At 41.5% G+C, this 26,405-nt stretch overlaps 1 protein-coding gene across 2 annotated transcripts in view; it reads left to right on the top strand.

Annotated features, from left to right (window-relative positions):
- kif5ab (kinesin family member 5A, b) overlaps window positions 1-26,405 on the top strand; it is a 362,881-nt gene that overhangs the window by 80,326 nt on the left and 256,150 nt on the right. Inside the window, exons 3-4 of one of the 2 annotated variants that reach the window (XM_062037662.1) lie at window positions 19,070-19,157; window positions 22,515-22,588. In XM_062037662.1, coding sequence (XP_061893646.1) covers window positions 19,070-19,157; window positions 22,515-22,588 — 162 coding nt within the window. Of the gene's footprint in view, window positions 1-19,069; window positions 19,158-19,311; window positions 19,402-22,514; window positions 22,589-26,405 lie in introns of those variants that run through there. The other variant, XM_062037663.1, reaches the window with a different exon arrangement.

Genomic DNA, 26,405 nt, shown 5'->3' with positions numbered 1-26,405 from the left:
GTGATTTAACCCCCAATTCCAACCCTTGATGCTGAGTGCCAAGCAGGGAAGAATGCTGGTATGAGCTTTTAAACATAACCCGTTAACTGCTGCCAATCAAATGGTGAATAAGATACTCTTTAGGGTTCATATGTTTGTAAATCTGACTGTGATGAAGTCAGTGCCTCACCTGACATGAACCTCACCGCACGCCACTGGTCCACCTTTTGCAGCTATTACAGCTTCAATTGATGATGTTGGTCGGGAAAGCCTGGCTCTCAGTCTCCGTTCTAATTCATACCAAAGGTGTTCTATCGGGTTCAGGTCAGGCCTCTGTGCAGGCCAGTCAAGTTCATCCATATCAGACTCCGTCATGCATGTCTTTATGGACCTTGCTTTGTGCACTGGTGCACAAGGTTGGGAGCATGGAATGGTCCAAAAGGTTTTTGTTTCCTGGAGCATTCAAAGTTCCTTTCACTGGAACTAAGGGGCCAAGCCCAACTCCTGAAAAACAACCCCACACCAAAATTCCTCCTCCACCAAATTACACACTCTGCACAATGTAGTCCAAAATGTACCGTTCTCCTTGCAACCTCCAAACTCAGACTGGTCCATCAGATTGCCAGATGGAAAAGCGTGATTCATCAGTCCTGCTCTAGAGTTCAGTGGCAACATGCTTTACACCACTGCATCTGATGCTTTGCATTGGACTTGGTGATGAATGGCTTAGATGCAGCTGCTCTGCCATGGAAACCCATTCCATGAAGCTCTCTGCGTACTGTACGTGGGCTAATTGGAAAGTCTTTGCACTATGTGCTTCAGCATCCGCTGACCCCTCTCTGTCAGTTTACGTGGCCTACCACTTGGTGTCTGAGTTGCTGTTGTTCCTAAACTCTTCAGCAGTGGAGGCGCGTTCTCTGGAGTGATGAGTCACGCTTTTCCATCTGGCAATCTGATGGACGAGTCTGGGTTTGGAGGTTGCCAGGAGAACGCTACATTTCGGACTGCATTGTGACGAGTGTGAAATTTGGTGGAGGAGGAATTATGGTGTGGAGTTGTTTTTTCAGGAGTTGGGCTTGGCCCCTTAGTTCCAGTGAAAGGAACTTTGAATGCTCCAGGATACCAAAACATTTTGGACAATTCCATGGGATGGCACTTCAAGTTCATTTGTGAGTAAAGGCAGGGGGCCAAATAATTTTGGCAATATAGTGTAAGACTTTTTAAGATGGAAAAAGCTGTGTGAAAGGGGTACAGTACGCTTTTATGATTCTGATACTACCTCAGATAAACCTGTCCCCACATTCAGAGTCAGTGACGTGCATGCATTACTGCAGAATTGGATGTAAAGCAGTAAAAAAATACGATTTTTCAGGCTGAGTGTAAGATGGTACTCTACATGCGGCGCCCTGCCTTTGATACGACCTACTAAGGCTCTCCATATACCAATATTTTGGTACCGGTACCTGTCACAAAATTTATTTCGATACTTTTCAAAATAAACGGCACCACAAAAAATTCATTATTAGATTTATTTGAACAAAAAATCTTACATTAAACATATGTTTTTTATTGCAATCAAAACAAATGTTTGGCATTTAGTAACAGGGTGAATTTACAAGACACTATTGTTGTAACGATACCAATATTTTGGTACTGGTACTAAAATTATTTCGATAATTTTCGGTACTTTTCTGAATAAAGGGGACAACAAAAAAATTGCATTATTGGCTTTATTTTAACAACAAATCTTAGAGTACATTAAACACATGTTTCTTATTGCAATTTAGTCCTTAAATAAAATAGTGAACATACTAGACAACTTGTCTTTTAGTAGTAAGTAAACAAACAAAGACTCCTAATTAGTCTGCTGACATATGCAGTAACATATTGTGTCATTTATCTACCTATTATTTTGTCAACATTAAGGACAAGTGGTAGAAAATGAATGATTAATCTACTTGTTCATTTACTGTTAATATCTGCTTACTTTCTCTTTTAACATGTTCTATCTACACTTCTGTTCAAATGTAATCATCACTTATAAGTACTTATTAAGTACTTATTAATTACTTATTAATGCTTTATTCATATGTTCCCCATACTAAAGTGTTACCAAAATATTTTACGCAAACCAGTAATCATAATCTGCAAATCAAGTGCCGTTGTTGAGTGTCTGTGCTGTCTGGAGCTCGGCAGAGTAACCATGTAATACTCTTCCATATCAGTAGGTGGCTGCAGGTAGCTAATTGCTTTGTAAATGTCGCACCTAATGCTTACACCAAAAATAAACAAAAGGTGAGTGCTCCTAAAAAAGGCATTGAAGCTTAGGGATGACAATGGAAAACTAAACTAAAACGGATCTTTCTACAAAGTAAACAAAAACAGAATGATGGACGAAAGCAAAGACTTGCAGCGTGTGGAGCAGACGGCGTCCACAAAGTACATCCATACATGACATGACAATCAGCAATTTCCACACAAAGAAGGATAGCGTCCGCACAACTAAAATATCCTTGATTGCTAAAACAAAGCAGGTTTGGGGAATAGCGCTCAAAGAAAGACATGAAACCGCTACAGGAAAATACCAAACAAAACAGGGAAAGCCACCAAAATAGGAGCACAAGACACTACACACAGGAAAACACCAAAATACACCAAATAAGTCACGGCGTGATGTGACAGGTGGTGACAGTACACCTACTTTGAGACAAGAGCTATATTGATGCATGCTTGGTTATGGTTTAAATTAATATCCAACAATTGCAACAATGACTTTTTACTGTCAATATCAACTACAGAGTTTACATTTTTAATGTTTTCTGCTGGTTAAGTTAAAGTTAAAGTACCAATGATTGTCACACAGACACTAGGTGTGGCGGAATTATTCTCTGCATTTGACCCATCACCCTTGATCACCCCCCTGGGAGTTGAGGGGAGCAGTGAGCAGCAGTGGTGACCACGCCCGGGAATCATTTTTGGTGATTTAACCCCCAATTCCAACCCTTGATGCTGAGTGCCAAGCAGGTAGGTAATGGGTCCCATTTTTTATAGTCTTTGGTATGACTCGGCCGGGGTTTGAACTCACAACCTACCCATCTCAGGGCGGACACTATAACCTCAGAATTTTTTCAATGAACAAAAATGTGCCTTGGCTTCAAAAAGGTTGACAAACACTGACAAAGAGAACCAAACACTTGATGTTGTCCTCACATCCCATTTTGGTGCCGTGTATACAGAAGAGCAGCACAATTAAAGGTGAAAAAACACATGATTTTACTTACTTAAACCTACTGTTTCCATGGAGGCACCAGTGCCTCCATGGAAATGCCCCCCTCTACCTCAAAGAACTACTCACCCCCAAATCCTCCACTCGACACCTCCGCTCCGGACAGGCTAACCTCCTCCAACCTCAGAGGACAAAGCTACGAGCAATGGGAGACCGGGCTTTCTGCTCCGCCGCTCCCAGTCTGTGGAACGCGCTCCCTGACCACCTGAGGGCACCACAGACTGTGGATGCTTTTAAAAAAGGCTTTAAAACCCTTTTTTTTTTAAAAAGCCTTTTTGTAGATACACGCATACTAGTTCTAACTATTTGGCTGTTCTAGTTTTTGTTTTTATTTATTTTTTATTATATTTTTATTTAAATGTTTTTAATACACTGTAGCACTTTGAGGTTGTTTACTCAATGTAAAGTGCTTTTTTACAAATAAAATCTGCTATTATTATTTTTATTATTGTACCACAATGAAGTCTTAGAACATACAATGATAAAATATATACAATTAAATGCTTGCGTCTCGGTTTAGTAAACATGATTTATCACACTGTGCGTGTCATTTATTATCGTTTGTGTTGTATGGTATTAGCACGCAGGTGCACCACACGTTGTGTATAATATATTAACAAAACATGACAGTTGTTCTACGGAAAAGCCTTCCCAAATCTCTTTATGTAACAGAGGCACTGTGAAGTGGGAGGTCATTGTGTCTGCGCTCCCTCTCAGCTGCAGAGTGGAACAAATTGTCATAATCCATGCTTGCTGTCAGCACTTTCTTCATTTCACTGAAGCAGATTTAAAACATTAGCTCCTTTTCCACTGTTTGTCTAAACATTGTCTAACTATGCAAAAATATATTATCAAACATTCAAACCATTTTTTTAAATGAATCAATGAATTGAATGCATGAATGAATGAATGAAATTATTTATTCCGGCAGACATAGAAAGCAACACTTCATCACTCTTTGTAATTTGACAGACATGCAACGGCACAAAAGGGATACGGGAAAAAAGCAAGAATGCTTATCCATGTCCCGCCCCTAATTTACAATCAACTTATATGTTGGTTATATAGTCCAAACTTCAACAGCAGATTTGATGGATACATGAATTTCAGAACAAGAATAACATATGCTGGAAAACACTTTGTCAATAGCATTGAGCGACCATGAGATTAGCTCCATCTTGCCTGGGTCTCTTTCGTCTTCTGGAGCCTTGTCTGGTGTGTTATGTCCCTTATTCCACAGTCAGTTATTTTGCACCTGTGTCCCACAGTTGAGATGGTCCAAACAACTAGTCATGTTTTTGATAGTTTCCCAACAACACATTTTTTACCGCAAGGTTGAACACTCTTAGGCTAGAAGACAGTTGAATTTCTCCGCTCACATTGTCCCACATGTTCCCCCCCGCTATAGATAACGTATGAGCCTTGAATGTGGAATTCACCATGTTATGTTTGAATTTCAGGACACAACTGAGTTCATGTGGACCATCTCTGAGTGAAAACAGACTCTGTATATTTGCAAGTAGAGCCCTTTGTGAGGCCCTACACATAACTTGAAGGCTACTGTATTGGATTATATCATGTAGTTTAAGAAAATTACTCATTATGAACAGATCATTGGTATGAGCTCTATGTGGGGCATAATGTATAACTCTAATTGCCTTTTTCTGGAGCTTAAATAACGGTTCAATAGTGTCCCTGTAGGTGTGCCCCCAAACTTCAGCCTAATATTGTAAATGCGGCAATAAAAGAGCTAAGTAAATCGTTCTAAGGGAATTTTGATTTAGTAATTTCTGCATTTTCCACAAAATGGGGATACCCTTAGCCAGTTTAGACTGTACTGCTTTCACATGTGGTTTCCAAGTCAGTCGAGCGTCAAATACAAATAAGTACTAATAATAATGATTTCAAAGCAAGTTATCCATCAAATTGTGCAATGTAAAAGTAGCAATAGATTTCATGGTAACATTGTTAAATGTACTGTCGTTTTTACAGCATTTTTTTCTAAATGAAAAAAACTGTACTTTTTTTTACTGTAATAAACTGTGGTGCCGTTTTGGCATTTACAGTAATACACCGAAATATCTACAGTTGTTGATTTGCAATAAAAACAAACAAACTTGCAGCTCAGGTGTCAAAATTCCAGGTTCTGTAACAGCTTCTTCCCTCAGGCCTTAAGACTCTTGAACGCATCAAAATAATTCCCTCAATTCCCCCCCCAAAACGGATTAACTGGCTGGAATATAAAGACAATATAACATACATCCATAAACGTGGATGCATATGAAAAAGTGCAATATATTTATCTATCAGTTGGGCGCAGACGCCGAGATGAGCGGTCGCACTTTCTTTCGCTCCCGATCGGGAATCCAAACAACTGCTAGGATTATCCCACACTTCCTCCTTTTTCTACTGTGGATCACGGATTTATATTTTAAACCTCCTCGGATACTCTACCCTCTTGAAAATGAGAGTCAAGAACGCGAAATGGACATACACAGTGACTTTTATCTCCACGACAATACATCAGCGAAGCACCTTGGCTTTGGAGCTAACGTGTTAGCATCATGCTTGTCTGCACATCGAGGCAGAAGAAACATGCCCCTGACTGGAAGGATAGACAGAAAGTCAATAATACTACTATTACTTCTACTATCAGGAGACGGTGAACTCAACCCTGGACCTGCAACAACACGGTTAATGTTGTCCCGACTGGCGAAGACTAGCAATGCTACTGCTAGCGTCGCCATCGAAGCTAACTCGGCTACGGGCTCATCTCAGCTCAAGCTCACCTGTGCTCTGGCGATCGGCGGCTCGGCGGAGGACTTCGCCCCGTTCATCGACACGGTCGGGGGCTCGGCGGCGGCGGTGGAGGATGACCCGGTCATCGGAGAGGGCGGCAACTCAGCGGCGGTGAACGACGCGGCGGCTGCGGTGGACGGCGACCCAGACTTCGGTGATTGCGGGGAACTGCACGAGATGGCGGGGGTCCACGCGGCCTCTCCCCGGTCCCAGACGGTCGAGGACGCGGCATACACTGGATTTAGAGGCGCCTTTACACAAACATTTTCGTTATTCTCTTTCTCTTTGTCTTCAAAAAAACCCGCCAAAAGGAAACCCAACCCCACCCCCAGCAACCCTACCTGGCCTCCCCCTCTCCCCCTCTCCAACTCCGCCCCTCCCCCTCCCTCTCCCTCCCCCTTCACCTGGAGGACGATCAATATGCCTCTCTCTCTCTCTCCTCTCTCTCCTTGCTCTTCAACTTCAACAGCAATAATAACCAACAATTTTTCTGGTCAGTACCACAACACAGCGGACTCTGATGCTCTTTTTGGTTCCAGTGGACTACACATCATCCACCTTAATGTGAACAGCCTCTCTGGAGCCAAACTTGACCAAATCAGAGAAATGTTCCTCATTACGAAGGTAAAAATCTTGTGTTTCTCTGAAACCAAATTTGATCAAAGTATTTCTGACTCAGAGATAGAAATACAAAACTTTTCGGTTTTCAGAAAGGATAGGAATAAACACGGTGGGGGCGTTTGTATGTATATTCACCAGGATATTAAATACATAACTCGCACTGATCTTAACCACAATGACCTGGAATCTGTGTGGGCGGAAATCAAATTTAAAAACGCTAAGCCGGTACTAATAGGGACTGTTTATAGACCCCCTAATCAGAGTGATTTCTATGGGGCTTTGGAAGAATGCTTGGCAGGGACAGACAACATGGAGAAAATTATAACTGGGGATCTGAACACAGATATTCAACGCAAAGATGCGCCTGTCTTCAGATCCTTCAGCAAGTTTTGTAATCTGCACGGTCTTTCCCAGCTAATAGCGATACCCACAAGGGTGTGTGATTCCACCCAATCAGCCATAGATCTCATTCTCACTTCAGACCGGCCTAAAATAAAAAATAGTGGGGTCATGATCTGTGGTCTTAGCGACCACTATCTAACCTTCTGCACCCGTAAAATAGGTAAACCTAAAGCCAATGGCCACATAACAGCCCAATCCAGATCCCTCAAAAAATACTCCAATGATAATTTCAATTTAAAATTAGATGAGTGGGACTGGTCCCCTGTGCTCGCGAGCAACCTGGTCGATGTTGCTTGGGATCGCTTCAAAACGGCGTTCCTAAAGATACTTAATGACATGGCTCCCGTGAAAACAGTCAGGATCAAAGCCCGCTCGGAACCATGGATGACCTATTAGCTGCCATAAAAGACAGAGACAGGAAATACTCTGAATACCAAAAATGTAAAACAGAAGTAGATAAACAACCCAATAATATCAAACTCAAATTACTCCTTTCAACTTTCAAAAAGCAATGCAATAAATTAAGAAATAAGTCAACCAACCTGACTAAATCCTTAAAAAAAAAATACATTAACGACAAAATAGAGGAAAACACAAATAAGCCACGTGAGCTCTGGAAAATTCTCAACAACCAGCTTCCTGGTTGCAGCCAGAAACTTAAAACAAGACTCACCAACATCAGCATCAAGGAGGGTGACTCCCTCATTACAGACAAAATGGAGGTAGCTAGCAGACTTAACATCTTTTTCACCAGCATAGCCGCAACTCTTGTCAACAAGCTGTCCCACCACTCTGGTCGCTTTGGTGTAGAACACATTAAAGCCTTCTACAGAAAGCTAGGAGTATCCAACGATGATTTCAAATTAGAAATGGTCACAGCTGATGAGGTGTTTAAAAAATTGAGCGCGCTCCACCCTAACAAGGCCACCGGCCTTGATAATATTCCCTCCAGATTCCTCAGGGACTCTGCCTCCATCATTGCCCCGATCATCACACACATAATAAACCTATCAATTACACAAGGCCAAGTACCAAAAGATTTTAAGATAGCAAGAGTAACTCCCCTCTTTAAAAAAGGAAGCAAATTGGAACCTGACAACTACCGACCTGTTTCTATTTTCAGTTCCGTTTCAAAAGTAATGGAGAAAATAGTTTATGAACAGGTCGATAGTTACCTTGCCACTAATAAACTCATGTACAAATTCCAATCCGGCTTCAGAACTAACCACTCCACTGACACATGCCTTCTCTATCTGACCGACCACATCAAACATGAGGTGGACGCGGGCAAATACTGCGGCATGGTCATGCTGGACCTTCAGAAGGCCTTTGACACCGTTAACCACGCTATACTGTTGGATAAGCTCAGAGCAATCGGATTTAACAAAACCTCATGGAGCTGGATGCAATCTTACTTGGAGGGGAGGGAGCAGGTGGTAGAGGTGAACGGCACCGTGTCCCCCACCCTCTCGGTGAGCTGTGGAGTCCCCCAAGGCAGTATATTGGGAACTTTACTGTTCCTAATATACATAAACGACATGTCATCGGCATGCGACTGTGAATTGTTTTTGTTTGCGGATGACTCTGCCTTGCTGGTATCCGGCAAGGACAAGTCACAGGTGGAGAAAATCCTCAGTGCTGAGCTCTGTAGAACTTGCACCTGGCTCGCTGACAACTAGCTATCCATACACTTGGGTAAAACAGAATCCATCCTGTTTGGGTCCCACATCAAACTTAAGAAAGTCAATGACTTCACCATAAAAGTAGGTGACATTGTTATCACCAGGAAAGATGAGGTCACCTACCTAGGTTCCATTCTAGAGGCTAACCTTTCCTCTGATAAAATGGCAACCAAGGTAATCAAAAGGGTTAACCAACGAACGAGATTTCTCTACAGAATTTCCTCTCTGGTCAACAAAAGCACCTTGAGGATTCTGGCGGGAACTCTCGTTTAACCCTTGTTCGATTACGCATGCACCTCCTGGTACCCTAGCACCTCCAAAACCCTCAAATCTAAACTCCAAACATCTCAGAACAAGCTAGTCAGGTTACTTCTAGACCTCCACCCCAGATCCCACCTCACTCCTACCCACTTCTCTAAAGTGGGCTGGCTCAAGGTGGAGGACAGAGTTAAACAACTTGCACTGAGCCTAGTCTATAAAATCCGCTACACCTCCCTGATACCGAAGTACATGTCAAACTACTTCCTTAACGTAAATGACCGCCATAACCACAACACCAGGGGGTGCTCCACTAACCATGTTAAACCCAGATTCCGAACTAACAAAGGTCTTAACTCATTCTCTTTCTATGCCACATCAATGTGGAATGCGCTCCCAACAGGTATAAAAGAAAGGGCATCTCTATCCTCCTTCAAAACCGCAATAAAAGTTCACCTCCAGGCAGCTACAACCCTAAACTAACACCCTCCCCGGATTGCTAATAATCAAATGTAAACAATCAAATGCAGATACTTTTTCTTTTTCTTATGCCTTCTGATCTCTCTCTCTCTCTCCCTCTCTCTCTATGTCCACTACTTGATGTCCATATCCTCCCCCCCCTCCACACCCCTGATTGTAAATAATGTAAATAATTCAATGTGATTATCTTATGTGATGACTGTATTATGATGATAGTATATATGATAGTATATATCTGTATCATGAATCAATTTAAGTGGACCCCGACTTAAACAAGTTGAAAAACGTATTCGGGTGTTACCATTTAGTGGTCAATTGTACGGAATATGTACTTCACTGTGCAACCTACTAATAAAAGTCTCAATCAAAATCAATCAATCAATCTGTACAGTAATCTATTTATTTATATCTGCACATTATTGCTCTTTTATCCTGCACTACAACCACATAATGCAACGGAATTTCGTTCGTATCTGTACTGTGAAGTTCAAATCTGAATGACAACAATAGGAAGTCTAAGTCTAAGACAGTTCCTGGCCGATAAAACGAAACCTCCCGACTTCATCTGATTTGGTGATTCCAGTGGATGACATTCAGATGGTCGTGACTACGGGGCGGTAAAGGATCCTGGAAGAATCCTTCGAGACCAAGAAAGAGCGTTAGATGTCAACGGAATAGCTTTGAAGGGGGAAAACATCACAGCGATTCCCAACGCCTGCAAGTAAATCAAACAATAATGAGAAAATGATTGGGGCTTTTTCAGGAATCAATGGCAGCCATCTTTCATTGCCGAGGCTATAAACCATGCAAACGTCTCCTGTCACGGATTAGGTAAGCCGTGCAGATAAATAACAACTTTTGTCAGTTGGATTTGAAATATATATTTTGTGACAGCCATCCTGGAACTTTTTGATGCAGCTCAAAATAGGGTTGTACGGTACACCGGTACTGATAAAGCACTAATGGTACTAATACATTTTAAAAAGTCTTATACTGCCTTTAAAAAATACAGATACTTTTTTTTTTCACGGATATGCATTGCTGGTAATATGAGCCGAGGCGCATGTGAGTCAACACACAAACGGAGCACTTATAAACAGAAACAGTGTGAATGCACAAGTGCTACTGACAGTTTGGTTATGTTAGGGTTTTCCTGTGTTTGGCATCACTTCCTGTCCTGGGGCTCTTGTTTTGTCAGTGTTTCCTGTTTGGTCCCTGTGTTTTGCAGCACCTTTACTTTCTGTTCTATGTCCTGTCAGCACACCTGTACCCATACTTGCCAACCTTGAGACCTCCGAATTTGGGGTTTTAGCGGGGGGTGTATATTGTAGCGTCCCGGAAGAGTTAGTGCTGCAAAGGTTTCTGGGTATTTGTTCTGTTGTGTTTATGTTGTGTTACGGTGCGGACGTTCTCCCAAAATGTGTTTGTCATTCTTGTTTGGTGTGGGTTCACAGTGTGGCACATATTTGTAACAGTGTTAAAGTTGTTTATATGGTCACCCTCAGTGTGACCTGTATGGCTGTTGATCAAGTATGCCTTGCATTTACTTGTGTGTGTGAAAAAGCCGCATTTATTATGTGACTGGGCCGGCACGCTGTTTGTACGGAGGACAAGCGGACGTGACGACAGGTTGTAGAGGACGCTAAAGGCAGTGCCTTTAAGGCACGCCCCCAATATTGTTGTCCGGGTGGAAATCGGGAGAAATTCGGGAGAATGGTTGCCCGGGGAGATTTTCGGGAGGGGCACTGAAATTTGGGAGTCTCCCGGGAAAATCAGGAGGGTTGGCAAGTATGCCTATACCTTGTTTAATTAGTTCTATTTAGTTCCACCTGAGGCAGCACGTTGGAACAGGGGTTAGTGCATGTGCCTGACAATACGAAGGTCCTGAGTTCAATCCCGGGCTCAGGATCTTTCTGTGTGGAGTTTGCATGTTCTCCCCGTGACTGCGTGGCTTCCCTCCGGGTACTTCTACTACCTCCAAAAGACATGCATCTGGGGATAGGTTGATTGGCAACACTAAATTGGCCCTAGTGTGTGAATGTGAGTGTGAATGTTGTCTGTCTGTGTTGGCCCTGCGATGAGGTGGCGACTTGTCCAGGGTGTACCCCGCCTTCCGCCCGAATGCAGCTGAGATAGGCTCCAGCACCCCCCGCTACCCCAAAAGGGACAAGCGGTAGAAAATGGATGGATGGATGGATAGTTCCACCTGGGTCTCTCCTTCAGTGTTGGATCATTGTTCTTCCTGTTCCTTGGAGATTGAGGCCAAGTGTGCTGTTTCTTTGTTCCCTGCTTCCTTGCAAGTAAAATTGTTATTTTGCTTGCATTACGCCTGCCGTTCTCTGCATCCTACAATGATATATAACCCTTAACTACTTTGTATTGGATCTATACCCAAATTTGTAGTATCAGCCAAAACTAATGTAAAGTCTCCAAACAACAGAAGAATAAGTTATTACATTTAAACTGAAGTGTAGATAGAACATGTTACAACAGAAAGTAACCAGATATCAACGGTAAATGAACATGTAGGTAGGTCTTTATTGTCATTGCACAAGTACAATGAAACTTTGTTTTCAGCACAAACCCGTTCAAGATGAGACAAACAGTGTACAGGGTTACAGAACAGGAACGCTGATGGGTTACCACAAGGCGCCCCGTAAAAGATGGGAAAAAGGTCAACGCTGGGGGAGGATGAGTAAAACATTTAAATCTAGACTGGGCTCCTAAGGTGGCCCAGTCTGGAGTGGGAAAAAGCCTCCATAGCAAAGCACATATACATATTACAACATCTCGAGATGAGCAACAAAGGGGAGGGAGTGGGGGCTACGGTGGAAGGCTGCAGCTCTTCAGGCGCTGCCCATCCGTCCATCACCCCTAAGGGATTCGCGTCAAGGGCATTGGATGGGGAGTGGGGTATGTGTGTGTGGCGTATATTTTTTGTGGATTCATGTGTGTATGTAAGCCTTGGTCTTTGTTCCGCGACCTTGATGTCGTGCAGTCACTAGTCTAAAGTCAACAACAACAGGTGTGTGTCCATGAGAGACAAGAAGGGAGTTTGTTGTGTCTTCGCCGCACTGTCCTTCGGGAGAGTCTCGAAGCCAGGGAAACAATCCAAGTTCGAATGTTTTGTATGCGAGTGAAAATAAAATTTGCTTTTCACTCTAAATTGTCTACGACTGGTCCTCAAAATTCATCCTGCAGGGCAGACAGTCCGATGTTATCCAAATCACAAGAGAGTCCACAGTTCTTCTCGCATCCTCCAATTATTTGTGGCAGCTTTGGGGTACTTTGAAGACTGCCAGCAACTTCCAATTTGTCGACAAAACAGAGCAATGCTTACTCCAATCAGCAGATGTCCTGTTGTCATAATTCCCAATAGGTGGATATCTTCACGACTGAAAGGGTCGCCAGGCACGCGGCACTCCTTCTTCTCCCAAGAGTCCGTGGTGTGTCCAGCAACAACCGCTCCGTCACGACAAGCAGGTTCCCCCAAACCCAAGATCATGTCAATTTTGTTGAGGCCAGTTAAATAGTTCCAACGTTTAGATTTGGAGAGCAGTGCAAAAAGAGGCAACAAGAAAGTTAAGATAAGACAAGACAAAGAAGCAAGCAGGAGAGATAAGGGAGAGGAAAGGGGAACGTCCGCCTTTGATGAGTGCCAGTGAGAAAGAATGTAGATTACGGTAAAAATGTATCCAGCCATCCATTTTCTTTTTCCATTTTTTGTGGTTCCCATTATTTTGAAAAGTATTAAAGTATCGATATACATTTAGGTACCGTTAACCCCTACCAAAAATATTGGTATCGGGACAAACTAAGCTCATATGCACTAAGACTAAAAATAGCATTTTACCGGTGCAAATTCATCTTAGGACAAGATGTCTGGCATCACGGCATGCTTGGACTGCACAGCGATTTCCAACTCCTGCAAGTAAATCATACAATAATGAGAAAATGATTGGGGCTTTTTTCAGGAATCAATGGCAGCCATCTTTCATTGCTGAGGCTATGAACAATGCAAACGTCTCCTGTCACGGATTAGCTACGCTGTGCAGATAACTAAAACGTTTTTTAATGGAAAAAGACTGCGAGTCAACAAGAAGCAGACACGGCGAACCACCCGAGACATCATTCAAGACGTGTTTTCTTCGTCTATACGTTGTTGACAGCGCCATTGAAAAGGTTGACAAGCAGCACAGCTCCTCTGCGATGCTGCAAGGATTGTTTACTGTGCTCGACCCCAATCATGGCTCGCAGCGTTCCTATGCATTCTGTTGAGTATGTCCTTTATTGTGTATGATGTAACGGGATGAGCATCTGGTGAGCGCCTTAGTTGCTATTTGAATTCATCATTCATAGAGCAGATCATCTGTCGGAAATGCTTACAACAGACTTGGCTATGAATACCCTGGAGATTGCCATGCTTTACATGAAAAATAAGCATTCCCTCTGGCTTCCATGGAAGGAAATGTCTGTCACATTTCATTTTCTTTCTAATTGCCCAACCATTCCATCATGGCCTTCCCTGAGGCCGTAAAACCTATGTATCACATACAGTACAGTACAAAAGGTTGTATCTAACCCAGAAATAAAACTTGGATCTACTTTAGTGTAGTCCGTGTGCAGCTTGTATGTAAGTGCCATATATTTAGACAATAATTGGATGTGTTGACTCATTTTTAGTGGATAATAAATCCATGCTGCTATACAAGCTGTACACCAGGGGTCCCCAAACTACGGCCCCAGCGTCCAAAATCAGGCCCGCGGGAAGTCCCAAGTATTAAAAAAAATAAAAAAATAAAAAAATTCTGTCTTTTCTTATCCACTTTGTACCGCTTGCTACTCAGTGTCTCCTAGCCGCTCAGGCAAATCATATTGTCTAAAAATGCATTTTCTAATCGATAACGTGACATCATCGCGCGCGCGGAAAGTGCGCTATATATATATATATTTTATATATATATATATATATATATATATATATATATATATATATATATATATATATATATATATATATATATATATATATATATATATATATATATATATTTATATATATGTCTTAATTAGATTATCCAAAAAATAGTGCTCGATACCGTGGTAGAGCGCAATATATGATTGTGTGGGAAAAAAATAGGGTACCTATTGGCACTTAGGTACCTACCTACCCGTTCTAAGCCCTATATAAACCATGGTATGTGAATGCTTCTATTAAAATCTCCTGATGATTGAGGGAACCCCTCATGAAACAGGCCTGTAGAGATGAAGTAGTCTTGTGATTTTTTCCCCCACACATATATACATACATATATGTCTTAATTATTATTATTATTATTATTATTAATTATATTTATCATTTATCATTTAATTAGATTATCCAAAAAAATAGTGCTCGATACCGTGGTAGAGCGTAATATGTATTTGTGGGGAAAAAAAAAAAAAAATAGTCTTGTGATTTTTTTTCCCATACATACATACATACATACATATATATATATATATATATATATATATATATATATATATATATATATATATATATATATATATATATATATATATATATATATATATATATATATATATATATATTATATATATATATATATCTGTAATACAGTATATATATCTAATATATATATACATATAATAATATATATAAAAAAATATATATATATATATATAATAATATATATATATAATAATATATATATATATATATATATATATATATATATATATATATATATATATATATATATATATATATATATATTTATATTTATATATATATATATATATATATATATATATATATATATATATATATACATCTATCTATCTTATATATATCTAATATATATATATATATATATATATATATATATATATATATATATATATATATATATATACAGTCCGGCCCCCGGCCAAATTGTTTTAACCCAATGCGGCAATGCGGGCCCCGAGTCAAAAAGTTTGGGGACCCCTGCTGTACACTATCTTAAAAACTACCGGTACATCAGAATCACACTGGGCCCCATTCAGCAATAAGTTCCTAACTTTTCCTCTTATATTTCTTCCTAAGTGATTTCCTAAAGGGAGTCCATTCAAATTCATGACGTGTTCTTAAACGGCCAAATTGTTCCCACTTAAGTTGCTGAATGCCAAATGGTTAGCGCTTGCGTGTCTATCATAATTTGCATGCAAACACGCCCTTATTTCCCCAATATGCATATGTAAACGCCCTTAATTCGCCATATAAAGGCACAATTCTGGCGGAAAAGTTCAACATCAAACACACGTAGAAAACACAAACAGATTACATAAGAGAAATTTGTATTATCCCGCGGGGAAAATACATAATGTCAAAGCGTACGTTTAAGAAAGGGCTGACTGCTCTCGGTAGCCTAACGCGTTCAAATAAATATTCGTCACTTCGAGCAAATAGGTCTACATGGTCGTGAAATATGCGCTCCCTCCCCAGGGCACGATCTGTGGCACCTTGCAGTAGCAGCATAAGATTGCCATTTGTGAGTTGAGTTGCCTGTTGGTCTTTTAAAGAGTCACCAATCACGAAATCAACACCCCTGTAATTGATGCTTGTGTGTGTGTGTGTGTGTGTGTGTGTGTTTGTGTGTGTGTGCATGCACGCACACGGTATTTTGAGATGTCTATAGATTGCTCATTTTGCTGTCCATCTATCTATCTATCTATCTATCTATCTATCTATCTATCTATCTATCTATCTATCTATCTATCTATCTATCTATCTATCTATCTATCTATCTATCTATCTATCTATCTATCTATCTATCTATCTATCTATGATATTAATGTAACAATAGACAATAGGAGTAAGGGAACTTGTCACAATTAAGAACAAATAGGCCACCCTAAGAGTGCTCTGGAGCACTCGTAGATTTTGTTCTTACCTACGAACAAATCCCAGCTAAGAAAACATTGGTGAATACAAAAATATCCTTCAAAACTTCGTAAGTGGGCCTAAGAACAACATTTGTTCTTAAGAACGGTTGCTGAATGGGACCCACTGTGTCCAACCCTACAATTAGAAAAATATTGTATTGATTTAACTTGTCAGATGTGAAAACAACTGTTTTTAAATTAATTGTAATGTGTGATTTTATTATTATTATTAAAAGGAAATATCATTGCTTTTTAAGTAAAATATGCATGGCAAATAATGTTCAGTAATACCGTCTATAAATCAACTTGTTCACACAACTTATGATAATAACATTCATTCTAAATGCTACTATGTATGTATTTGTCTTCATTTGGGCACATTAGGTAGGTAGGTAGGTAGGTAGGTAGGTCTTTATTGTCATTGCACAAGTACAACGGAACTTTGTTTTCAGCACAAACCCGTTCAAGATTAGACAAACAAACAGTGTACAGGGTTACAGAACAGGAACGCTGATGGGTCGCCACAAGGCGCCCCATAAAAGATGGGGAAAAGGTAAACGCTGGGGGAGGATGAGTAAAAAAATACAATCTAGACTGGGCTGGGTTGGGGAAAAAACCTCCATAGCAAAGCACATATACATATTACAACATACATCTCAAGACTTGCAACAGAGGGGAGGGAGTGGGGACTACGGTGGCAGGCTGCAGCTCTTCAGGCACTGCCCAGCTGTCCATCACCCCTAACTATTTTTGTGAGATAAAAACAAATACTTAAATATCTACTTGTCACTTTTATTTATGATTTTAAAGCAAAATATACATCAAACAAATCTAATGATCAAAGCATATGCATTTCGATTAATCATGATTAATCACAGGTTATACAAGTATGCATAATGTCAATTAATTTTAAAAAATGCGGCCCATGCTTTAATGATGTGGCCCTCAATGAAAATGAGTTTGACACCCCTGTTATATTTTTTTGGGCCTGAGCAAGTAGCAAACAGCCTCTTTAAGTTGAGACTAGGGTTGTACGGTATACCAGTATTAGTATAGTACCGCGATACTAATGAATCATTTTCGGTACTTTACCACTTCTGAAGCATACCGGTCCCGCACCACCCCGCCCCAGCGTCGAAGTCATGTCGTGACATTGCAGGTTTTACGAGCAGACGAGCATGTTCGGTAGCACATACACACACGGAGTACTTACAAGCAGACACAGTGTGTAGACAGAAAAGGGAGAACGGAGGAATTTTGGCTTAAAAACTAACGATAAAGGTGAAGTTATAACATTGAAACGCCCTCAGGAAGAGATACTTTAAGACATGGCTAGCTAGCTCGCAGCTAACGTCCATCCGCCGTCTGCAGTGTTTTAGCTACTTCTAAATCACTAATCCTGGTCTCCATGTCGACAAATAAAGTAAGTTTCTTACAAGTATCATCCCTGCAGGACGAGGAATGGCTAAACATGCTTCACTACACACCATAGCTCAACGGCATCAAAATGTAAATAAACACCATGGGTGGATCTACACCTAACATCCACTGTAATGATATTAAGTACAGGCACGTATCTAGTCGATACTACTATGATTATGTCGATATTTTTTGGCATCACAACATCTTCTTTCGTTTTTTTAAATGTATATTATGTTTATAAAGTCAGGAAATATCTCCCTGGACACATGAGGACTTTGAATATGACCAATGTATGATCATGTAACTACTTGGTATTGGATCGATATTGTGGTATCATCCAAAACTAATGTAAAGTATCAAAACAACAGAAGAATAAGTGATTATTACATTTTAACAGAAGGGTAGACAGAACATGTTAAAAGAGAAAGTAAGCAGATATTAAGAGTAAATGAACAAGTAGATTAATAATATTTTTTTTACAGTTTGTCCCTCATAATGTTGACAAAATAATAGAATGATAAATGACACAATATGTTACTGCATATGTCAGCAGACTAATTAGGAGCGTTTGTTTGTTTACTTACTACTAAAAGACAAGTTGTCTTGTATGTTCACTATTTTATTTAAGGACTTAACTGCAATAAGAAACATATGTTTAATGTACCCTAAGATTTTTTGTTAAAATAAAGCCAATAATGCCATTTTTTTGTGCTCCCCTTTATTTAGAAAAGTACCGAAAAGTATCGAAATCATTTTAGTACCGGTACCAAAATATTGGTATCCTTACAACACTAGTTGAGACTTAAGAGTGCAAAAATAGGATTTACCCGAACTCTTGCAGTCGTGTTTGTGTCTTTTGTGATGGAGTTGCTTAGTGCAGGTCATTCACTTTTTTAAGTGTTTACAACTTTTTGCAACACCATTTGTCTTCTTTGCTCAGCGGGGCCGTGGCCGCTGCCGGGAAAAAGCATCACCCGTCTCTGTTGGCACGCTGCTCTCACAATAAAACACAGGCATAGTGTGTCACAGTATGATGTGTGTGTATCCTGCAGCATCCTTCATAAAACATGTGGCAGCTTTCATGGGGGCGATATGACTCTGAATCTTTTATTGATGATGGCGGATGATGGGGGTCGACCTTTTTGTTGTTGCAATAAAACACAACCGTGTGCGAGTGTTTTTGACCCCGCCTCCTGTCTGCCTTTCACAGGGGAGGTCCTACGTGTTTGACCAGGTGTTCCCCACCAACGCCACCCAGGAGCAGGTCTACAACACCTGTGCCAAGCAAATTGTCAAAGGTAGGACACCTAACGAGGACGCCTTCTTATTGCTGCGGTTGAGGGTTTAAATTATGCTGCGTCAGCAGAAAATGTCATCCCTGAGTCATATTCATCACTTTTCCATCTGTCATTTATTTTCTACCTTCTGGGTTTTTTTGTGAAGATGAAAGCGGCCGAGGAAAAGAAGTGATTTGTCAAGTGAGATTATTTATCTAGTGCGAGATGAAAAGGCACAAAAAGTGACGACGGCATAAAAGTCAAGGTAAAGGATTTATCAGAAACACAGGAAGTCTCTTTTATTCCTCTATACATGGCCTTTTTTTATAACTTCCACTTGATAGACTCTTCTGACACCACATTTCACAAACAGCCTCTGGTTTCTCCAATCACGCATGTAGTTAAAGCTTTGTTCTTGTTGAGTTTTGAATAATTTTGTATTTATTAGTTTGCACTAGTGTTGTAACAATACCAATATTTTGGTACCGGTACTAAAATTATTTCAGGACTTTTCGGTACTTTTGTACAAACACAAGAAAAAGAGAGCTCATTACTCCTGTTTTAGCCTCCCTCCACTGGCTGCCTGTGTCTTTTAGAGTCCATTTTAAAATGATCCTTACATGGTCTTGCCCCACCTTACCTCTCTGAGCTGCTCCACCTCTATGCCCCCACCCGGTCCCTCAGGTCAGCTGATCAGCTGATCCTGGAGGTACCCAAATCCAAGCGTAAGCTCAGGGAGGACAGAGCCTTCTCTGTTGCGGGCCCCAAACTCTGGAATGATCTTCCACTCCATGTGAGACAGGCCCCTTCTTTGGCTATTTTTAAGACCCTTCTTAAAACCCATTTTTATTCACTGGCTTTTAACCCAGCATGAGACTTTAAACTGTTTTTAACTTTTAACTTTTTTAACTGCTTTTTATCTAACAAAATTGTTCTTAGGGTAATTTTGTATTTGCTTTTTTAATGTGCATTTTACTTCTGTTTTAAATTTTATTTTTTAGTCTGTCCTTTGCCTTTATTTCTTTGTGGTGTACAGCCCTTTGTTTTTCAACTGTGGTTGTTTTTAAAGGGCTTTATAAATAAAGTTGGTATGGTATGGTATGGTAAATAAAGTGGACTACAAAAAATGTCATTATTGGCTTTATTTTAACAAAAAAATCTTAGGGTACATAAAACATATGTTTATTATTCCAGTTAAGTCCTTAAATAAAATAGTGAACATACAAGACAACTTGTCTTTTAGTAGTAAGTAAACAAACAAAGGCTCTTAAGTAGTCTGCTGACATATGCAGTAGAGATGCGCGGTTTGCGGACACAACCGCGGAGTCCGCGGGTCGGGCGGGTGACATGACGAAAAAAATAGATTTTAAATAGATTCGGGCGGGTGGCGGTTGAACCAATTCGGAAATATATATACATGGTTAAATGTTGTTACCCACATACGAAAAACGAGCATATTTATTTAATTTATTTTTGTTTAAATAGGGATGACATACATATGTTATTGTATAATTTAAGTTTGTGCGCGTGATTGACAGCCTAAGGCTTATGAGGCACATTTTTTATTCTTTTTTTTTTTTCAACTTAAAAACTTGCGAGCCTATGCCTATGCCTACAACATAGGCTATGTGTTTATCTTTATTTTCCTGCCTGTCGTTGACAATGGAGATTGTCTGATATTTTGTCATGGCTGCAGATCAATCAATAAAGGTTCATCTTTGTTGTGAAATTGTTCACTGTTTCACTGTGCACCCCGCCCTCGTCCCTATTTGAGCATTATAACGTTAAGTTAGTATTCATTGAAATAAATTCAGACTTTTTTTTTTACCTAACGAAAATATAGGCCTAGTCTTTCTAAAACATTGTTTTAACTTCTTAAAAGCATCGTTCTGCTAGCTGCAACTGCGTACACAAAGTGTGAGGAACGCACTCCTGATTTGAGGGCATTGGCAACAATAGTCAACACTTTCTTAATGGAAATTACAATAATATTATAATAATGATAAATAATATTATCACGCATTAATATCTCTTAGCCACTAGTGCGTGGCCAAGAGATATTAATGCGTGGCACGCATTGAATGTCTCTGCTGCATTGGATCAGTCTCCTTTCTTTAACAGGCAAAAGCTTTCTAACCTCACTAATGCCTTGCATCGTCTATATTAGATATACAACAACGGACGGGTGTGGTTTTGATAAAATGTTGGTTCGGGTGGATGGCGGGTGGATGACGACTTTTGTGATGCGGTTGCGGATTAAATAATTGCCTATCGGCGCATCTCTAATATGCAGTAACATATTGTGTCATTTCTCATTCTATTATTTTGTTGGTATCTGGACAACACTAATTCACATATATATATTTCGAATGATCTAAATAGTTTGCAATGTTATCAACACATTTCTGTAGACATTCTGTGAAACCATCCATCTATGTATTTTCCATACCGTTTATTCTCATTGGGGTTGTGAGTAAGATGGAGTCTATCCCTATGAAACTACACAAATGAATATACAAAATACATCTATCAGACAAATTCTTCTGTAAACATTTTTTTCCAGCACTTTAGAAAAGACAGGTAGCACATAAATAAACTAGCATTCCCAGATTTAAACAAAGAAAGATAGAAGAAGCTTATCGACTACGGCGTTGGCGCGGACTACAAAGGCGGACGCGTGCAATTTTTCCGGATTTAAAGTTGTTTCTTCAGCTACTTTAAAATCCCTTGATTCAATACCTTCGATGCCATCTTTCATCAATGCCTAAATAAACGCCCCAGGTGTTATTACGGCATCAATGGAAAGTAAAATCATGGACTAATCCTTTCACCAACAAATATTTTGCAGTAAAAAAAATAGTCGGAATGAGTTCCTAGCAAGTAAGAGAATATAATGTCGGTCTTGAGCTGCGAGTAGGAAGGCGAGGAAAGCCTAAAAAGATCTCCGCAGAGAGAAGCTCTGATTAGTCTTCGGCTGGCTAACTCTGCAGTCAAAGCTTTCAGGATGATGTGTTTTTCCTTCTTTAACCCTTGATAGTTTTTACCGCAGGGATTTATTAGCCTGTGTGAGCAGTCTAAGACTGTTAATGCATAACCTTAACACAAGCAGACATGTTGTTTTCACCGCAGAGTCTTGTACACAAGCTGCAATGCATAAAATACTATATATTATTATTATTATGCACTGTAATCCATCTGATCCAGATTACATGATCAAAAAGCCAATCTCAGTTTAACAGACTCAATTATTTGACACTGGCTGAAGTGAGGTCTAAATCTGAATTGTGAAACTTTGGGCACGTTTGAGTCTTGCTTTCACGTTTTTTTCTTCCTGCTTTCTTTTGTAACAAGCATTTGATCTGCCTCTTTACCCTTCAGATGTTCTGGGTGGCTACAACGGCACCATCTTTGCCTATGGCCAGACCTCCTCTGGAAAGACACACACGATGGAGGTACAGTACTGTATTTATTTAAAAGTTGAAGGGAAAATGCACTTTTTTTTAACATTTTGCCCATCATTCACAATGCCTATGTTTTTTTAATGCATTTTAATTCGTAAAATACACATGTATTAGGTGGCTAACCATGCAGCTAATGGGAGTACACTCTTTCGCCCATAAAGCCCTCTAATTCCCCGTTTACACTAAGCCGGATAAGGTTATCCAGGCTAAATCCCACCTAACCTTATCCTTGTCCACACACAACAATGCCCCCGTTTAAGACCCCCTCCCTCCTCCGTCCGCCGGCTCAACGCGACCTAATACGCATGCGCGAAAAATGCGCACGTCAGTCACCTCTAGTATTGCTTTGTGTGCAAGTTCTTAAATTTAACTTATCTGAACAATATCCAGTGTTGTGGTATTTCAATTAACTGGAATCCGGTGTGCTGTGGGGCCCTATTGTAGTGAATCACACCTGAGAGATCATAAATTAATCAAATCTTTAATAAACATGTGAGAGTACAGAATGGGACAAATAATATTTTACAACAATCAATCTAGGGATCTAGTTATCTGGTCAGGACACTCCTCACTCTTTTGCCTTCACCTTCATTGTCCATTCGGACGTGCCCTAAACACCTCCCTAAACACCACCATCCTGTCCAGATGCCCGAACCACCTCATCTGGCTCCTCTCCATGTGGAGGAGCAGCGGCTTTACTTTGAGCTCCTCCTGGATGGCAGAGCTTCTCACCCTATCTCTAAGGGAGAGCCCTGACACCCGGCGGAGGAAACTCATTTCTGCCGCTTGTACCCGTGATCTTGTCCTTTTGGTCATAACCCAAAGCTCATGACCATAGGTGAGGATGTGAACGTAGATCGACCGGTAAAATGGTAAATGGTAAATGGGTTGTACTTGTATAGCGCTTTTCTACCTTTTTTAAGGAACTCAAAGCGCTTTGACACTATTTCCACATTCACCCATTCACACACTGATGGCGGGAGCTGCCATGCAAGGCGCTAACCAGGACCCATTAGGAGCAAGGGTGAAGTGTCTTGCCCAAGGACACAACGGACGTGACTAGGATGGTAGAAGGTGGGGATTGTACCAGTAACCCTCAAATTGCTGGCACTGCCACTCTCCCAACTTCGCCACGCCGTCCCATGAGAACGTTGCCTTCCGGTTCAGCTCCTCTTTCACCACAACGGATCGATACCGCACCGATCCGCTTGTCGATCTCACGATCCACTCTTTCCTCACTCGTGAAAAAGACTCTGAGGTACTTGAACTCCTCCACTTGGGGCAGGGTCTCCTCCCCAACCTGGAGATGGCACTCCACCCTTTTCCGGGCGAGAACCATGGACTCGGAGGTGCTGATTCTCATCCAGTCGCTTCGCACTTGGCTGCGAACCGATCCAGTGAGAGCTGAAGATCTTGGCCAGATGAAGCCATCAGGACCACATCATCTGCGAAAAGCAAAGACCTAATCCTGCTGCCACCAAACCGGATCCCCTCAATGCCCTGACTGCGCCTAGAAATTCTGTCCATAAAAGTTATGAACAGAATCGGTGACAAAGGGCAGCCTTGACGGAGTCTAACCCTTACTTGAATCAGGTCCGACTTACTGCCGGCAATGCGGACTAAGCTCTGACACTGATCATACAGGGAGCTGACCGCCACAATCAGACATTCGATACCCCATACTCTGAGCACTCCCCACAGGAGGTTCTGAGGGACACGGTCAAATGCCTTCTCCAAGTCCAAAAAGCACATGTAGACTGGTTGGGCAAACTCCCATGCACCCTCAAGGACCCTGCCGAGAGTACAGAGCTGGTCCACAGTTCCACGACCAGGATGAAAACCACTCTTACAGAACAGCAATGCAGCAAAAAAAAACAACAAAAAAATGGGGAAACAAGGCTTTTACAAACAGTGTAAAAAAAGGGGCTAGAGCTGTATCCGCTCTGATACTACCTCCAAAGCCCAGAAATGCTGAGTCGATTTTTTCCCCCACCCTTTTGTTTCTATTCTGCCATTTACACAGAACAATGAGTTACAAAGTTAAGGGAGATCCATCTTATACAGTTAAAACTGGCAATATTGGGGCACTACCTTTTCCAGGAAGAGTCCTCCCAGTGTCTTTAGTTCTAAGGCTGTCTACTAGGATTGAAGATGAATCAGAATCAGAATGGTTTTATTGCTGTTGTTTGATCACAAACTAGGAATTTTTCTTCGTTCAATCGTGCAACATAAAACACATATAACACAGAATAGGTATTAGGTAATAAAAAAATGAGCTGTAACTGAGCTATCAGATCTTGTTATTGTTCATGTGTCTGATGGCCGAGGGGAAAAAGCTGTTCAGGTGGCTGGAGGTGTGGGTCTGGATGGACCGTAGTCTCCTGCCTGAGGGAGAGGGGAGAATAGTTTGTTTATAAATGGTTGATTTATATAGGCTAGTAAGGTAAATCAATCAATCAATCAATCATGTTTATTTATATAGCCCTAAATCACAAGCGTCTCAAAGGGCTGTACAAGCCACAACGACATCCTCGGTACAGAGCCCACATACGGGCAAGGAAAAACTCACCCCCAGTGGGACGTCGGTGAATGACTATTGAGAACCTTGGAGAGGACCGCATATGTGGGGTAACCCCCCCCCCCCCCCCCCCCCCCCCCCCCCCCCCCATCTAGGGGAGACCGAAAGCAACGGATGTCGAGTGGGTCTGACATAACATTGTGAAAGTCCAGTCCACAATGGATCCAACACATCAGCGGGAGTCCAGTCCACAGCGGGGCCAACAGGAAACCATCCCGAGCGGAGACGGGTCAGCAGCGCAGAGATGTCCCCAACCGATGCACAGGCTAGTGGTCCACCCGGGGTCCCGGCTCTGGACAGCCAGCACTTCATCCATGGCCACCGGACCTATGCAACTCCCCTCGCAAGGACAGGGGAGAAGAGGATGAGAAGAAAAGAAACGGCAGATCAACTGGTCTAAAAAGGGGGGGTCTATGTAAAGTTTTGTACCTGACAAGTTTTGGCTATCTTGCTTCTGCAGCCTTCATCAGAGGTGTCACGTGATGTTAGCGTGACGTCATCTGTGACGTGTTATATGGATTGTTCCATCCCACCTGAAGTGGTGGGATGGCGGTGTCCCTTGGTGTGAATCGTTTGTGTCCAGGGTGAGAAGAGTCAGCTGTGATCTGACCCACACGCCTCCTGGTCCTGGACGAACAGGTCCTGGAGGGATGGGAGCCTGCAGCCAATCACCTTCTCAGCAGTACGTACGATGCGCTGCAGTCGATGCTTGTCTATGCTTGGCGCCGGGAACCACACGGTGATGGAGGAGGTGAGGATGGACTCGATGATGGCCGAGTAGAACTGCACCAGCATCTCGGTTGGCACCTTGAGTTTCCACAGCTGCTGCAGGAAGTACATCCTCTGCTGGGCCTTTTTTGATGAGGGAGCTGATGGTCGGCTCTCACTTGACGTCCTGGGTGATGGTGGTGCCCAGGAAACGGATGAGTCTACGATGGAGTGGGAGAGTCCATCAGGGTGAGGGGGGGATGGTGGGGCTGTGGCTTTCCTGAAGTCCATGATCATCTCCACTGTCTTCTGGGCGTTCAGCTCCAGGTTGTGAGGGCTGTACCAGGACGCGAGCCGGTCACCTCTCTCCTGTAGGTTGACTCAATTCTATACATAACACTAAGTACAAACAATAGCGACACCAGCGCTGGAGAGTTACCGAGCTGTTTAAACTCCAGACCAGGGGTCACCAACCTTTTTGAAAGCAAGAGCTACTTCTTGGGTAGTGATTAATGCGAAGGG

The sequence above is a fragment of the Entelurus aequoreus genome, linkage group LG26 (assembly GCF_033978785.1).
Source record: "Entelurus aequoreus isolate RoL-2023_Sb linkage group LG26, RoL_Eaeq_v1.1, whole genome shotgun sequence".
NCBI classification, from domain to species: Eukaryota; Metazoa; Chordata; class Actinopteri; order Syngnathiformes; family Syngnathidae; genus Entelurus; species Entelurus aequoreus.
Note: the sequence above shows the minus strand (reverse complement) of the source record. Positions and strands in the feature narration are given on the sequence as shown.